Source organism: Stenella coeruleoalba, assembly GCF_951394435.1.
Source record: "Stenella coeruleoalba genome assembly, chromosome: 4".
Lineage (NCBI taxonomy): Eukaryota > Metazoa > Chordata > Mammalia > Artiodactyla > Delphinidae > Stenella > Stenella coeruleoalba.
Window position 1 is genome coordinate 33827127 of NC_137149.1, and position 17055 is coordinate 33844181.

General features: G+C 41.3%; 1 protein-coding gene and 1 pseudogene across 5 annotated transcripts in view; both read left to right on the top strand.

Annotated features, from left to right (window-relative positions):
* The first annotated feature begins 2116 nt into the window (after nucleotides 1–2116).
* Nucleotides 2117–17055, top strand: part of PPA2 (inorganic pyrophosphatase 2) — an 85086-nt gene continuing 70147 nt past the window's right edge. For 2 of the 4 annotated variants that reach the window (XM_079919484.1, XM_079919485.1), the window contains exons 1-2: nucleotides 2212–2343; nucleotides 2980–3170. In XM_079919484.1, the coding sequence (XP_079775610.1) occupies nucleotides 3044–3170 (127 nt within the window). In that variant the 5' untranslated portion in view covers nucleotides 2212–2343; nucleotides 2980–3043. Of the gene's footprint in view, nucleotides 2344–2979; nucleotides 3171–17055 lie in introns of all 4 variants that reach the window. The other 2 variants (XM_079919483.1, XM_079919482.1) reach the window with 2 other exon arrangements.
* LOC307185590 (26S proteasome regulatory subunit 8-like) lies at nucleotides 6705–9266 on the top strand (annotated as a pseudogene). The gene has a single exon. The product of its transcript is annotated as a 26S proteasome regulatory subunit 8-like (transcript).

The following is a 17055-nucleotide window of genomic DNA, read 5'->3' on the forward strand; positions in this document are numbered from 1 at the left end:
CCTTGTTCACAACTGGAGTAGAAATATGTAAACCTTTCACCGACATTTCCAGGCAATTTGGATATAGGAAAAGAAAATGACATTTATGGCAGACTGCTGGTTATTCTCCAATATTCAGTTTCCATTTTTTCTGTAGTAGTATGGTTCCTAATTTTCATCTGGGCTTATGACCACCCTGAAAAAAGACTGCTAGTTTATAGTTAGTTCTGGACAGTCAACTAAGTGCTGCTCAATGGGACGCAAGTATATGTGGTGTATGCAATTTCTGGGATGTGTTGTTAAGAGAAGGATACATCCTTCTTTTATTTCTTCTTTCTTGCTAGGTAGATTGAAGATGCCATGCTTGGAGCTGTAGCAGTCACTTTGAACTGTGAAGGTTACCTCAGCAATGGAAATCGAATACATCAGAGCAACAGGATAGAAATAAGGTGGCTCCCTCATACAGGAAAGCCCTGTATCACTTACCTCCAGACATTGGTGTTGATCAAAATCCTGACCACTGCCTAGGTAGGTGTAAGTACTATCCTCTCTAAATAAAGTTACATGATGACTATAGAGTCATCTTGGTAAGATTTCTGCTTTCAGATTTTTGTGAGTAAAAGCTTGTTTCCACCAATTGTTAAAAATCTTGTCTATCTTGTTAACATTAATAACCAGAGGATGTTGTTTGTAGCCATGGAACAGAGAGAGGTTAACTAGTTTGAATTGGATCAGATCTTGTAACTGTGACTTAATTACTATAAATTAATTGACATAATTTACATAAAGATGTTTGTCTTCTCTTGCAAGGGCCAGAATTTTAAGTTAGAATTATATTTTTCATGAATTTGTGTATTCATTGTGCTTTTAACATTTCATTTATTAGTTACTTTTTATTACCGTAGTTTATTATTTTAAAAATGGCTTCTCTTTTAATTAAAACTCTTTCACTTAGATTTTGCAAAGATCATAAGTGAACTTTTTTGCCACTTCTTGTAAAATTGCTACTCTTCTCTTTTTATTTTTCAATCTATTTTTAATTAAAACATGTATTGAGGTATTGTTTCAGGTGTACAACATAAACTTACTACTCTTCTTGCTTGCACTTTTACAGATGAAACAACTGAAATATTTGATTTTCTTTAAAAGTTTTAATTTCTAATTAAAAAGTGTCTTATTTAATGCTCTCTTCTGGATTCTCTCATTCTGATTTGTTATGAGAATTGACCTTCATATTTGACAAGGAGGTCATTGATGACCCTGTGAAGGTGGAGGAAGCCGTTTGGAGTGAGATGAGGGAAGAATATGAAAAAGTGGAGATAGTGCCTGTAGAAGATGTTTTCATAAGTGTGTCGGAAAAGCCGATAAGTAGAATTTCATAGGCTCATGAGAAAGATCTGGTAGAGAAGGAGTTCCAGGAACAATTTAACTCAACACAAAGGAGCCATTATCTACGCAAGCCATGATGGATGTTCCATTCTTCAAAAATCTCAAGTGCTTGGCACGTAGACAATCCAGTGGGCCGGTCAGGGTGAAATGGGGAATAAGATAAGCTCACAAACATATAGGCACAGTACCCAGTGCCATTGTAGGAATGAAAATGTAAGAAAAAGGAAGGATAAATCACCTCTACTTGGGTTAAACAGAAAAAGGCTTCATGGAGGAGAAGGCATTTGAGGAAGTTACCGTTTTTTGGCTCTATAAGTCACGTCAAGGTCAATTCCTCACAAGGAGGCCTGATCATTATGTCTCAAAGTGATGTTTTCACGTGCGTGCATGCTTTTCTCCTACATTGGACAGGATCTAGAGCAGTGCTTGGCACAGAGTAACCATTCAATATTAAATCACTATAATAAAAACAATATTATGATAGTAAATACTGTCTGGATGAGTAAAGGAGTGAATGCATGTATGCATTAATAAGTGGCAGTGAGCTCCTCAGGGGCGGTGGACCTTATTTTGATTATCTCTGAACCCCGATCTCGCTGCGTGTACCGTGTGTATTACTGGCAGTTCACCGGGCGCTCTAATTTCAAAGAGCAGTCTCCAGGGCCAGCCTGGCTGGGGCGGGTTCCAAGCCCCGGGCCGGGAGCGACGACTCCGGGCGGTAGGGGGCGCCGGCGTGCGGCTGGGCCGGTCCCCCGGCACCACCCGCGCGAAACCGGACCCGGGTCTACGCCATGCGCGTGCGGCTACCACTGCTGCGCACCAGCTGGGCCTGGCGCTTGGGCGCCCCGGCTGCCGCTGCCGCCGCCCGCCTGCCGCGGGGAGCGAGCGCAGGGCCCGGGCCGCGCCGCGCCATGGCTTTTTACCGCACAGAGGAGCGCGGCCAGCCCCACTCTCCCGGTTACCGCCTCTTTTTCAGTAAGTAGCTCGAGGGGGTCCCACCGCGCGCCGCGCCGGAGGCTCGGGATGGGAGCGCGGCCTCCATCCCCTTCCTCTTTCGGGCCCGCCGCGATCGCCGCGCGGTTCTGGTCACTTTCCCGCACGCGGGGGCCAGCGCCGAGCCATGGGAGCTGACAGAGATGGGGGCGGCGGACTAAGTCCCCAAACGCGGAGCGCGAGACGCAGGGCGGCCGGCTGGGCCGCGCCCGGGTCACCCTGGGCGCGGCCAACCGCCCTCCCCGAGCCGCGGGCGGAGCGCGCGTGGGAGTGCGCCCGGTCACCTGGCCGGGTCGGCAGCCGTTAGCCCAGCCCGCGTCACTGTTCTGGGTTCGCGTTAGCTCCCAACGCGAGGAGCAGAGTCCACTGTTTAGCCGACCTCCCTTACCCTCCCCCTCCCCTCCCGTCCCCCTCCCCTCCCCTCCCCGTCCCCTCCCCTCCCCTCCCCGTCCCCTCCCCTCCCCGTCCCCTCCCCTCCCCTCCCCGTCCCCTCCCCTCCCCTCCCCGTCCCCTCCTTTCCCCTCCCCTCCCCCTCCCAGTGAATGTAACAAAACTCCTGCTGAGGGCCGCCCATGAGGCGGGACTTCGGAGATGACAGGTCCAGTGGTTCTTTTTCAGGGCAGGGACTCTGATGAAGGGCCTCCCAGCAGCGTGAATTTATACTCACGAGTTTGCACCTTGAATGCGATCCACGATCAAGAGCCTCGCTGGTTGCAAAGTAGCTCATTCAACTCCGCAAATTGAGCAAACCCAGAGGGCGAAGCGACTTGGGGCACTGACCTGGCCGACTAAGATGGGAAAACACCCAGGTCTCCATTATTCTCATTTTTCTTTGCATCCTGATATTTCACTGTGTAGGTTAGCTATGATGTGAAATAGCCAGGTTGGTTGAGTTGCTTTCATGCCTCACTGATTTCAGAGCCCCGAGGGGAGTAGTACCTTTTTTTCTGTAAAGTCGACCTTGCCTTATCGCCCACCTGTTAGGAACACCAGCTCTAGAGAATTTCAGATCTCAGCTCGAATCCTGGATTCTTTAGCTCTTAGCTCTGGGACCCTGGACGAGTTTCCTAACTTGCTGAGCCTTAGTTCTTCTCATCTGTAAAATAGGGCTGTAAGACTTACATGGCATAGTGTATGCAAATGATTAGTCACCAGGTCTAGAATATAAATTCTATTGTTAATAATACTTGTGATCATTATTGATACCTGTAATTTATAAAATGTTTATATGTATGCTATCTGAGCTTAGGGTCGAGGAGTATTTTATGGAAGAGAAAGCTGAATTTGAATAGTTTTGTGGTTATAATGCAGTTGATACTAAAATTCCCATTTTCTTCAGAATTGACTCCATATTCTTTTCCATCCTAATTTGGTCAAGACTGATCAGGTAGAAGGGGACCATTAACAAGAAGACCCAAATTTCTGAATGGATTGTTCCAAAAGGTTACAAAGCAATGGTTTGAGGAACAACTTTCCATAGAAACAGTGTTACAAAATGGCAGTTAGGTTTTTAAGTAGATAAAAGCTGTCTAACTCATAAAATGGTGAAAGTAATACAGTAATAAATGATTGACCAAAAAGTCAATAAATATTTATAAAATGTGCTGGACACTGTTAGATGTGGCACTGAGGAAATTTTAGTTATGGGCCCTGACCTCAAGAGATTGGTGATATCAATATAATTAATTAAGGAAAGTATAAAAACACTAAAAAATTCAAATAAAATTATTTGAATGTTGGCTGAGAAAAAATAGTCTTGAGGCTCCTAGAGCATATGGTGTAACCCACTGAGCACTGACTTTGGCATGGGGAGTCCTAGGCCTTGGTTCTCACTCTGCTGTAACTCACTGTGTGCTGATTGGCCAGGTGATGGCTTCATTTCTTACATGTTCAGTTTCTTTAGCTGTAAAATGAAGCAGTTGACCTACCAGTGATCTTAAAGGTCCTTCTTAGTGATGATAGTCCTTGGAGACATTGGATGAATAATAGATACTCTTAACATTATGTATTGGGGCCGGGCCTCTGTTAGGTATTTTTGAGGCTATATTGGCCTCTCGCTGTGGTTTGTTTCTTTAGCTGCAAGTGTATTTCAGACTCACGATTTTCTTTAACTGGAATGCCACAAATAAAATACATATATATTTTTTTCACTCAGTTGGAACAAATGACAGAAAAGAAGAAAAAAGGTTTTACTGAGGTAAATGGGCAAAAATTGGAAGAAAGGAGAATGTGGTTTGGGGGAGGGGCCAGGTGGTGAGATAGTCATTGGAAGGTATTGTTGGGTTGAACAATTCCTGAACTAAACGCCAGATGGCATCCTTGGCCCAAGACTGTTTACTGCCTGCTGGAAGGGGTAGGACAAAGTGAAAGGAAGCCCCTTTAGGATTAAGGGGTAAGGGGTAACAATGAACAATTTGCTCTTTATAAAGGTGGTCACAAATTGTATATTTTATACTCTGGCAGTATCTATGTGCAGTAGTATGGTGCAGTTCGCTCCCTTCAAAGAAAAACATGAATATAGCACTACTTGGCTGAAAAGTATTATTTAGCATTATTACAGTGGAATCATTTCCCACATTTCCAAATATATCCCAAGCCTCTGAAATATGAGTGCAGTTGGGAGGTAGACTTTTTGGCATTTCATTTCTGTAAATGGTTCTCTTTACCATCATTCAGAAGAATTAGAATAAATGATAGATGCAGTACTTTTCTTTTCCTTTTAATTGGTGTTGAACTTTGTGGGAACAGTATTGAAGTGGGACAGGGTGACAGAGGAGAAAAAACATCCTGGTGGGAATCATGAGGCGTCCTGGCCCTGTAATGAACTTTTTGTGTGGCGTTGCATGAGTAATTGAACCTCTCTGTACCTCATTTTATTAAACCACGGAAAGAGGAGATTGGACTTGATCATTTCCAAACTGCTTAGTTGAGCACAAACATCCCATGGTATGTTACTAGGCTTTCTTTAAAGGAAGAGCTTCATGGTTTAATAAATTAGCAAAACACTTCTCATTTTATCACCGTGGGGAGTCACAATGTGCATATTAAAGTTGTTGGAAATTCTTATGTAAAGTAACTTGTCCCAACTTTTGAATCCAAGAGCCCCTGTTTCTCAGAACATTTGTTGACATCTAAGTAACTCTAGAGTTTGATGGAATTCTATTTGAGAAGCATTGGGTTCTACACTAATAGTCAAAACAGTTAGGTTGTAGCCCTGGCTTGACTAGTTTAGGCATCGCTTGACATCCCCTAGCTCTGTTTCTCCATCTGTAAAACGGGGATAGCACTGATGATTTTATAGAATTGCTGTGGCAGTTAAATGAGACCATGTTTGTAAAGACTATCACTGTCTCACACATGGCACATGGTTAATGTTTAATATGAATTATTTCTTTTTCCCTTTTGACTTTAAGACCAAAATTCTTGTTACGTTTTGTGAAGGATGAGAACAATGGGATATGGATAGAATTGCATACTTAGAGTAAGTCCTGATTTATTAATTCCAAGTCTTACAGTTTTCATGGGTACCAACTTGCAGTCTTTTGAATTAGTTGTGAAATCATAACGAAGTAAGACTTGTTCATATGGGACCAAAGACATAGCACTGCATGCCAATATTCTTTGGTAGTCTACATGTTTTTGTTTTGTTAATAACTTGAAAATTCATTATTTTCGATTTTTTAACTTTTCCTAAAGGATGAGGAGAAGCTACACTTTTCATAGTTTGGATTTTTTTTTTTACTATGGGATAGGTGACTGGTTCACTTAGAGAAATAGTGCTGTAGATAATTCAGATTGCTTTTATTTAGTGTGAGAACGAATCATGCAGTTCTTTAACAATGAATTTATCATTTTAGTAAGACTGTGCTTATGTTGAAGTTACTGTATGTTTTGTTTTTTACGTATGTCGTTTGAATAGAAGGAGGGACCTGCCATTGAATGTACCACACATTAGGACTTAATAAAATTTACTGAGTTACATGAAACGTGTGTTTGAGTCTTAAATATGAGTTCCTGTAACTTTTTTTTTTTATTTGGCCCATATCATAAAACTTGAATTGACACAGTAGATGATAATAGTTATTGTGTGGATATAGAAATGTTAGTTATATTTACTTGGTTTTTGTCATTGCTACAGCTTCCAATAAGAATCTCTATAAATGCTTTTAGTAATGATACGTAATAGTATGTTGGTACTTAGCATACATGTAACTATTTGATGTGTATAACATATATAATCAGGTATAAGTTTTGCAGTCCATTCAGTTTCCTCACTTGCTAATACAAGTAATAAACTTTCATCCTGATACAACTTGCTGTTATAAGAGAAAAACATATAGATTACTTACAAAATGATAGAATAAAATCTCATTTTAGTCCAGTCGAAGGGAAAGTTTTGACACTGTTTGGCAATGTCTAATGTATATTGATGGGCCGGATAGAATTCATTAGCTTATGCCCAGTAGGTGTGTAGTCTGATTTTTGACAAAGTGAAATACCAAAACGAGATGGTAGGGTGACTACAGTTGTTTGTCTTATCTCCCTCCTCATAAATATCCTATTAAAGTGATAGTAGGTGGATAAAAAAGGATAACCCTGAAACAACAAATAAGAAGGAGCCATCAGAGCCGGTGATTTCAAGATATTTATAAAGGAAGAAAAGCAGATGGAGATGTGGTTATTGATGAAGCGGCATGGAGGCAGTCCCAGCTGAAGTCTGTGTGCTGAGGGGGCTGTAGTTTTGGAAGAAGCTGAACTGCTTTGCAGAACCTTAGAGAGTTTGTGGACATGTTGATGTCAGATTGGAGAGAGAGTAAGAGACATGTGGAGCCTGACACAAGGGGGAGCAGTTTACGTTTTATCATGGAATAGCACACAGATGTTTACCATGCAGGCCTGGGGCTTAGGCGATGTGCTGGTTCCTTCTGCAGAAATTGAAGAAGGTGTTTGGAGGTCAGTAGCCCAACCTGATGGTGTCGCTGCTCAGCGGAGCTCTGGGCTCTGTGACATTTAGGGAACGCCCCAGTGTCACAGCCAGCTTCTTACCCACACGTCTCCGAGGGAAGCTGGCCGTTCAACAAGCCTTGCTGCATGCACATCAGTCTTTTCTAGCCTCTTATTAAATATAAGCCAAATTGTCAGGGATCACTTTCAGCCAGGGTTTCATCCTCTGTCTGCCAAACTGCTTTGCCAAAAGGTGTCCTCGGCCTGGTGCCATGGCGGCTCTGATGCCCGCGGTCTGCGCGGAAGAGGGAAGATGGCGCTTGATGGACCAGAACAGATGGAGCTGGAAGAGGGGAAGGCAGGCAGTGGACTCCGCCAATATTATCTGTCCAAGATTGAAGAACTCCAGCTGATTGTGAATGATAAGAGCCAAAATCTCTGGAGGCTGCAGGGCCAGAGGAATGAGATTAATGCAAAAGTTCGCCTGTTGCAGGAAGAGCTACAGCTGCTGCAGGAAAAGGGCTCCTATGTGGGGGAGATAGTCGGGACCATGGATAAGAAGAAAGTGTTGGTTAAGGTACATCCTGAGGGCAAGTTTGTCGTCGACGTGGACAAGAACATCGACATCAGTGATGTGACACCCAGTTGCTGGGTGGCTCTCAGAAATGACAGCTACACTCTGCACAAGATCCTACCCAACAAGGTAGACCCACTGGTGTCACTGATGATGGTGGAAAAGGTGCCAGATTCAACTTAAGAGATGATTGGTGGACAAGCAGATCAAGGAGATCAAAGAAGTGATCGAGCTGCCCGTTAAGCATCCTGAACTCTTTGAAATGCCGGGCATCGATCGCGCAGCCCAAGGGAGTGCTGCCGTAGGGACCCGCAGGCACTGGGAAGACACTGTTGGCCCGGGCTGTGACTCATCATACAGACTATACCTTCATTCGTGTCTCTGGCTGTGAATTGGTATGGAAATTCATTGCGGAAGGAGCAAGAATGGTGAGGGAGCTGTTTGTTATGGCCCGAGAACATGCTCCATCTATCACCTTCATGGATGAAATTGACTCCATCGGCTCCTCACGGCTGGAGGGAGGCTCCGGAGAGGACAGTGAAGTCCAGCGCACGAAGCTGGAGCTGCTCAACCAGCTGGATGGCTTCGAGGCCACCAAGAATATCAAGGTCATCATGGCGACTAATAGGATTGATATCCTGGGCTCGGCACTGCAACGCCCAGGGTGCATCTACAGAAAAATTGAATTCCCACCCCCAACGAGGAGGCCCGGCTGGATATTTTGAAGATCCGTTCTTGGAAAATGAACCTGACCCGGGGGATCAACCTGAGAAAAATTGCTGAGCTCATGCCAGGAGCGTCAGGGGCTGAAGTGAAGGGTGTGTGCACTGAAGCCAGCTTGTACTCACTACGGGAGTGGTGAGTCCATGTCACCCAGGAGGACTTTGAGATGGCAGTAGCCAAGGTCATGCAGAAGGAGAGTGAGCAAAGCATGTCCATCAGGAAGCTATGGAAGTGAGGCAGATACCCTTTGTGTGGATCCCTCAAAGCTCTGTAGGACAGGAAAAGAAAAAAAAAGGTGACCTCCATGTGGCAAATTTAATGATCAATTTAAAATTCTCATCTCATGTGAATTCTCAACAGTATTTTCACAATGAAGCCCTCTTTCTTCCTTGAAATGTTTTCTTTTTCCTTCTGGGACGGTGCTTTTATCTTCTTTTGATGGCTTCTCCTTCAGCAGTCTCCCTTGCTGGATCCTCTGATCTGAACTCTAACCTTTGAAACGGCTCAGGACTCTGTTCTTAGCCCACTTATCTATCGTTCTCTCTCTAGAGCAGGGGTTGGCAAGCCCTTTCTGAAAAGGGCCAGATAGTAAATAGTTCAGGCTTTGCAAAACCTGTGGTTTCTTACAACTACTTATCTCTGCGTTGCAGGGCAAAAGCAACCAGAGAGTAAAAGTATGGGTATGGCTTTTGTTCCAACAAAAGGTTATTTACAAAAATAACAACAGGCCATGTGCTGGCTTTGGCCCATGCTCTGGAGTTTCTGTTGTTGTTTTTGCTGTAGATGATCCCATCCAGTCCTGTAGCTTGAGATACCATCTATGCCTCCCAGATGTGTAACATTAGCTCTAGTCTCTTCTTGAGCTCAAGATTTACAGATGCAGTAAATGTACTCTGTATTTCCACTGAAACGTCTAAGAAGCATCTAAAGGTTAACGTATACAAGACAGAGCTCCTGGTCCCCTACCCCCACCCAACTATTTCTTTCTGTCTTCTCACCTATAAGCAGTAACTTAGGAATCACTGTTGTGGCCACCACTACTCTTAGCCCATATCTAGTTCATTAGTTTCTCCCTTCAGTCCAGCTTTTTTTTTTTTTTTTGCGATATTCGGGCCTCTCACTGTCGTGGCCTCTCCCGTTGCGGAGCACAGGCTCCGGACGCGCAGGCCCAGTGGCCATGGCTCATGGGCCCAGCCGCTCTGCGGCACGCGGGATCTTCCCGGACCGGGACACGAACCCATGTCCCCTGCATTGGCAGGCGGACTCTCAACCACTGCGCCACCAGGGAAACCCCAGTCCAGCTTTTGAAATGTATGCAGAAGACAATTCTCTCCACTCCCACCCTTGCCACTATATCCATGTCACCATTGTCTTTCACTTGACCAATTGCAGTAGCCTCCTGATTCTTCACCTTGCCTCCACCATTGTCCCCTGAAGTCTGCTTTCCACCAGAAGTCATCTTGATTCTTTAAGATGTACATCTGATCATGCCAGGTTCTGCTCCTCGTATACAAGTTCCTGTGTGGCCTGATACTGGGCTTCCCCTCTGAATTCATTGCTTACCACTCTTCCTTTTGATCACTGTGCTCCAGCCATCCTGGCCTCCTGACTGTTTCTCAGACACGCCGTGCATATTCTTGCCTCTGAGCTTGCTCTGCATGCAGTGTTCCTGTCTAGATGTCTGCTTGACTCACGTCCTCACTTCATTCAGCTCTGTGCTGAAGTGTTACCTATCAGAGAGATCTTCCCTGGCATTTCCATATTTCTCTCTTTCCCTCCTTTCTTGCCCTGTACCTGCTAGAGTTAAAAACATCTTCATTGCTCCTATGCATCGCCTCCCCCACCGGAGTATAAGTTCCGTAAAAGCAAGGAATTTGTATACCTAGTACCTAAAACAGTGCTTGGGATACTGTATGTGTTCAGTAAATATTTACTGAATGAATGATTTTAAGAAAACCTCTTAAGCTAAATGGGAAAAAAAGAAAGTAGAAAGAGAACTTGAATTTTTCAAAGTCGCATGGGTGTCCTCTGAGATTTCAGAAGCGATGGCGCCCATTAAGAAGGAAGAGGAGGCTGTGAAGAAAAGGCAATCAAAGAACAAGAACTCTTGGAAATTAAAATTGTGATGTTAAGACAAAGATGTCAGTGGATGGTGTAGTGGGTTGAATGGTGTTCTGTTGTTCTAAGCCACCAGGTGTGTGCTAATTTGGTATAGCAGTCCTAGAAGGCTGATACAGAGGAGTTAGAACATAAGGTAAATAAATCTACCAGAAAGTAAACAAAATGTCTGAGACAGCAAAAAAATGAGGAAGAAAGAAGAGACATAGAGATTTAATCTAGGAAGCCTAACATTTGGCTAATATGAGTTCCAGAAAAAAAAGAACAGACAAAACGAAGAAGAATTTTCCAAGGAATAGTGGAAGAGATCTAAGAATTTAAGTACCCAAGTGTTCTGAGTCCCAGACACTTTCTTGTGAAATCTCTGAAAACTGACGCTTTTATAAAGAAGACGCTAAAAGTCCCTGGGGTTGGGGTCGGGGGTGGGGAGGGAGAACAGGTCACCTGCAGAGGACTGAGAATCAAACTGGTATCTGACTGACCCAGCAGCGCTGAAAGCTCAGCAACTGGACTAATGCCTTTGAAGTTCTGAGAAAATGATTTTCCTCCTAGAATTTACCCAGGCAACCATTAATCTAGGGTAAAGATTGAATCAAGACGTTTCAGACGTTTAAGGACTTGGGAAATTTACCTCCCATGCATCCTTTCTTACACAACACAAGTTAGGGATATGCTTCTGCAAAACATGTAAGTAAACCAAAAAAGGTGAATGCATGGGATCCAGAAAACAGATCTAAGCTGGAAACCAACAAAGCAGAGTCTAAGGGTGCCAAGAAAGCTTCCAATCCAGATTGCAACAGGAAGAATGAGATTTCCAAAGGGAGCCGCTTGGGTAGAGAGAGAATTCCATAGTTTTTATGGAAGCTGTGAGACCTTTGAATAATTGATAGATATGATTATGACTGACAATGGAAGGAAGAAAATTAGAAGCACAAGTCATAGAAGCTGAACAAGAAAGGAAATTTATTTATGACATTCTACCTGGCCAAAAATCAACACACAGTGTTTCTTAAACTTGCCTGGCTATATGAATTATTTGGGGGTGCTTGCTAATAATACAGATATCCAGATTTCTCTCCTTAAGATTTTGATTAGATATGGGGGTCCAGCGATCTGTTTAACAAGTAATTCAGATTTTTCTTAATCTTAGGAAATATACTAACAGGAAAAGCATAGAAAACTCAGTGTGATTATAGAACATTTTATGAGCCTTGAAAAAATAAAAGTGCAGAAGATAAAATTAGAAGAGAGAAGGATGAAGAAAGAGAGGTAAAAAGCCAGTTAGCTGAGTCAAGAAATACTGTATATGTTTGGTGGAGCAAGGACTAAAGCTGTGAAGTATTAAGATTGGCCAATAGAGAATTTAAAGGGAAAGGTTGGGGTCAAATTAACTAAACTTACCTCTCAGAGCTGAAATCAGTAGACAATATTCTAAAATTGTAAATTAAAAACTAACCATATAAATATATTATTTAGGGAGATGAAGATAACATCTAGATCTAAAGTAAGTTAAGGAGGCCTAGGTGGGTGGCTCTAGAGTGGAGCTGGATTGGAGAGAGGTGGGGACTTTTTTTAACCATGCACATGCATTGCTTTGTTTAAATAACAACAAAATAGATATTTATAAAAGTAAATTGGCAACGACTTGGTTTCAATTGTAAAGAAGCAACCAGTCTGAGATATAGATAATGAAGTTCAAACTTAAGATTTATTGCTAGTTTTCTCTGAGGCTCTAAGAAAGGGCTGTTTCTAATCTGTGCTTCAGTTGTATCTTTACAGGGTGATTACCACAGTGCTTGCTGCATGTACCGTGTCTGTCTGTCTATGCCTCATAGGTATAATATGGATTACCCTGTTCATTTTATAGTTGATCAGGATAGGTAGTACAGGTTTCTCCACTATCCAGAAAGGGAGCAGTCCTGTGAAACCATTCGTAAGCTGAAATGGCATAAAGCAAAGAAGCAATACCTTAGGATACATCTTGCTAATGAATGCACAAAATAAATGGAGAGAAAGCACAGGTGCTCACAGACACAGTTCAAAGCTATGGCAGCTTGCTGCTGAGATGATGAGTGTATAGTTCCCAGGGAAGGAGCTTGGCTGGCCACTCTCACTGCTCAGGGGTGCTCGCTGCCTCTATAAGAGCTGCTGGAAAACACACCGAGTGCTGTTTTCGATTTTTGCCTTTTTTTGTAAAAGTGAAAATCCTCTTAGGATTTCTTTCTGTTAGCAAAAACAGGTACTAATGTAGGTCTTTTGTAAAAGTGAAGTGGCATAGAGCAAACTTTTCAAAAAGCAGGGGATACCTGTACCTATCTTTAAATCCACCTTTAGAGAATCTTAATACCCTTTAAGTGGAGCCTAATAGTATACTTATATCACTGACTCTAGAAAACTTTTAATGGGTTCTCAGCCTGCCTTTGTGTGTTAGGTCAATGGTTAGCTCTCTAATTGTGCCAAGAGGACTCCTTTATTTTTTAAATTTACAGGATGATGCTGATCCTGATAACATGTAGTACTCGCCCTGTCTTATCTGTGGGCATTGCTCACATTTTAGCACTTTTGTATTCTGGCATCTAGTATGTTGCCTTTTACATAGTACTAAATCGTATCTTGCTTAATTGAAGAAAATTGAGAAAATTAAGTTTCAGAGAAATCGAGTGGCTTAATCAGGCTCAGCAAATAACGTGGCAGATTCTTGGCCTCTGTGTTCGTTGCTCCTGTGCAAATTTATTGGCATGTTGCTCATCAAAGCATTATGATTATCAGATATCTAAGGCCCTATTTTATTTTCCCAGAAATTATTCTTTTTTTCTTTATTATTATGTTTTTATTTAAACTATTTCATGATCCAAATGGCTTCTAGTAGGTTTGGTTATCTGAGTCAGACCACTCACTTACATTTATATATTTTTTACCTTCCAAAATGGCAGTTAGAAAACAATTTTAATGTATATATTGGCATTACCTTAGTGTTTGAATATATTTAGATCCCAATTTAAAGAAAGAGATATCGCATGCTTCTCACAGATCTTTAGATTTTAGTGATCACAGCCTGGTCTAGTCCTGTTTTTCCTCATACTTGAGTAGCATGTGCTCCTCTTAACATCTTAATAAGTTTGTTGGGGCTTGTCCCCAGTTAAGGAGAGCTTTAGGGAAACTTAACACAAAATCAGTGTGCCAAAGGTATCATTTACCCTTAATTACAAAGGCAGCCTAGCTATTCTGTCAAGTTTCCTGTACTTCATTAATTTTAATAACAAACTTTCCTGGTTTGTACAACTTCCTGAATTCTTAGAGCTGCGATTATTGTTAATTTCCATCACAATGATAGGTTCCAAATGTAACAACTGAAGTAATATGCTAAAGGATTACATCTTTCTTCTCTTCAAAATTCTACCTTATCTTTGTGACTTAAAGTGGAGAAAAGGATCACAGATGGTTGATTGTTATTTGGAATAAGTGTTTCTATTTATATGTTAATATACTATATTTTTCTTAATTGCCATCTTTTTTTTATTTGCTCCGTATATACTTATTTTAAAAATTACATAGGATAAAATTCACTCTTCTTTTTGGTGAACAGTTCTGAGTTTTAGTAGAAATATAGATTCATTTAAATATCATCACAATCATGATACAGAACAGTCTATCACTCCCCAAAATTTCCTGTGGCCCCTCTTTCAAGTCAACTCCACCCTCTACCCTCATCCTCTGGCAACCACTGGTCTGGTCTTTATCCCTATAGTTTTGCCTTTTCCAGATGTCATCTAAATGGAATTGTTTGAGTCTAGCTTCTTTCACTTAGCACGTTACATTTTAGATTTTTTCATTTTCTTGTGTGTATCAATAGTTCACTCCTTTTTATTATGGACTAATATACTATTCTGTAAAGTGCCATTGTGTGGGTGTAACAGTTTGTTTATCCATTTACCAGTTGGACATTGGGGTTACTTCCAGTTTTTGTGGTTATTGAGTAAAGCCACTATAAACATACACTTAGAAGATTTTGTGCAAACATAAGGTTTCATTTTTTCCTGGTTAAGTACTTAATAGTAGGATTTCTGGGTCATATGTTTAACTTTATAAGAAACTGCCAAACTCTTTTCCAAAGTTGCTGTACCATTTTCATTTCCTGCCACTACATTTTATTTTAATAAAAAATATGTAAATGTGACCCACTTAAGTACCCTTGTTATTTATAGAAAAGTAAATAATCAAGCAACAAACTGATAATTTTGTTCTTTCTGTTCTTGTGTTGCTCATAGAAGACTTTAAAATCAGGCACAGAATTTGAAATTTGATGTGGTATGCAAAAGAGAAGTTTTTTTTTTTCGAGATGCATCCTTTTTAACTGATGGAAAAGAGCTTTACAGATCATAGTGAGTTTTATACCCTTTGCCACTTGTGTGCTTTTTCTCATCTTTATCCTACTTTGTGCACCGGGGTCCTTCATGAGTTAGCTTGTTGCTAGGGTGGGAAGAGAAAAATTACATTAACAGCTTGTACAGAAAAATGAAATAGTAATAGAGGTATTTGCTCAGCAAATATTTACTGAATGCCTACTAAGTGCTGGAAACTTTTCTGGATGCTGGGGATCCAGTAGAGAGCATAACAGAGCAAACAGCAACAAACAACAACAACAACAATCTTCAAGAACTTTAGTCTATTGATAAGTGCTAAGGAAAACTCACACAGCATGAGAAGAGGAAATAAAATTTTGGTGGAGTGGAGGCCATTATTAAGTTATATACTTCTAATTTTATTGGACTGAAGCCATGGCTTGCTTTTCGTTTTTTTATTTAAATAAACTTTATTTTGGAATAGTTTTAGATCTGGCAAGGTTGCAACAGTAGTACAGAATTCCAGTATATCTCTTACCACGTTTTCCCTAACGTTAACATCTTTCATTACCACTGTACATTTGTCAAAGCTAAGAAACCAACATTGGTACATACTATTAACTCAACTCCACGTTTTATTTGGGTGTCACTGGTTTTTCTACTAATGTCATTTTTCTGTCCCATGATCCAATTCAGGGTACCACATTGCATTTAGTCATTATATTTCCTTAGTCTCCTCTAATCTGACAACTTCTCAGTCGTTCCTTGTTTTTTGTTTTCTAATGACCTTGAAATTTATGAACAGTATTGGTTAGGTATTTTGTAGAATGTCCCTCAGTTTGGGTGTGTCTGATGTCTTTCTCACGATGAGACTGGAGTTCTGGGTTTGGGGGAAGTGTACGACAGAAGTGAAGTACCCTTCTCATCATGGCATATCAGGAGGTACATGCTATGAACATGACTGGTGATATTAACCTTGATCACTTGGTTAAGGGTACTGCTTGTCAAGCGTTCTCCACTGAAATGTTTTCCCCTTCCATACTCTATTCTTTGGAAGTGAGCCACTAAGTCCAGTCCACAATTGGGGGGACAGGGTAAGCTTTACTTCTTGGAGGGGAGGACGTCTACATATATTGTTTAGAATTTTTCTGAAAGTAAGACTTGTCTCTTACCCCTCATTTATTTATTTATACAATCATTTATTTGTATTACTGTGGACTCACCTATATTTATTGTATACTTTGGGTTATGATTCAATACAGGCATACCTTATTTTATTGCACTTTGTTGTACTTCAAAGATACTGTGTTATTTACAAATAGTTTTGTGGCAACACTGTGTTGTACAAGTCTGTTGGTGCCAATTCCCAGCGACATTTGCTCATTCGGTGTCTCTGTGTCACATTTTCATAGTTCTTGCAATATTTGTTATGGTGATATGTGATCAATGATCTTTGGTTTTACCAGTACGACTCACTGAAGGCTCAGATGATGGTTGGTGTTTTTTTAGCAATAAAGTATTTTTTAATTAAGGTATATATATTGTTTTTTAAGATATAATATTGTTGCACACTTAGAAGACTACAGTGTAATAATGTAAGCATAACTTTTATATGCACTGTGAAACCAAAAATTTGTGTGACTTGCTTCATTGTGATATTCACTTTGTTACAGTGGTCTGAAACCAAGCCCACAGTATCTCCAAGGTTTGCCCATACCCATTATTTATTTTGTCACTCAACTTGTTCCAGCTTTGGCCTTTGGGAACTCTTTCAGGTTGGCTCCATTTCCCTTTGACATACCTCCAGCCTTTTGTTTTGAGCACTTGGTTGGTTTCTGGTAGTACAGGATATTCCAGGCTCATCTTGTATATTCTTTGCCCCAGGCTTAGAATCATCCCATTCTTCAAGAAGCCCTAGTTCTTTTCATTGGAGAATGGTATTTAGAAGCCAAGATTTGGGTGCTAGGTATACTCATTGCTACTGGAGTGTCA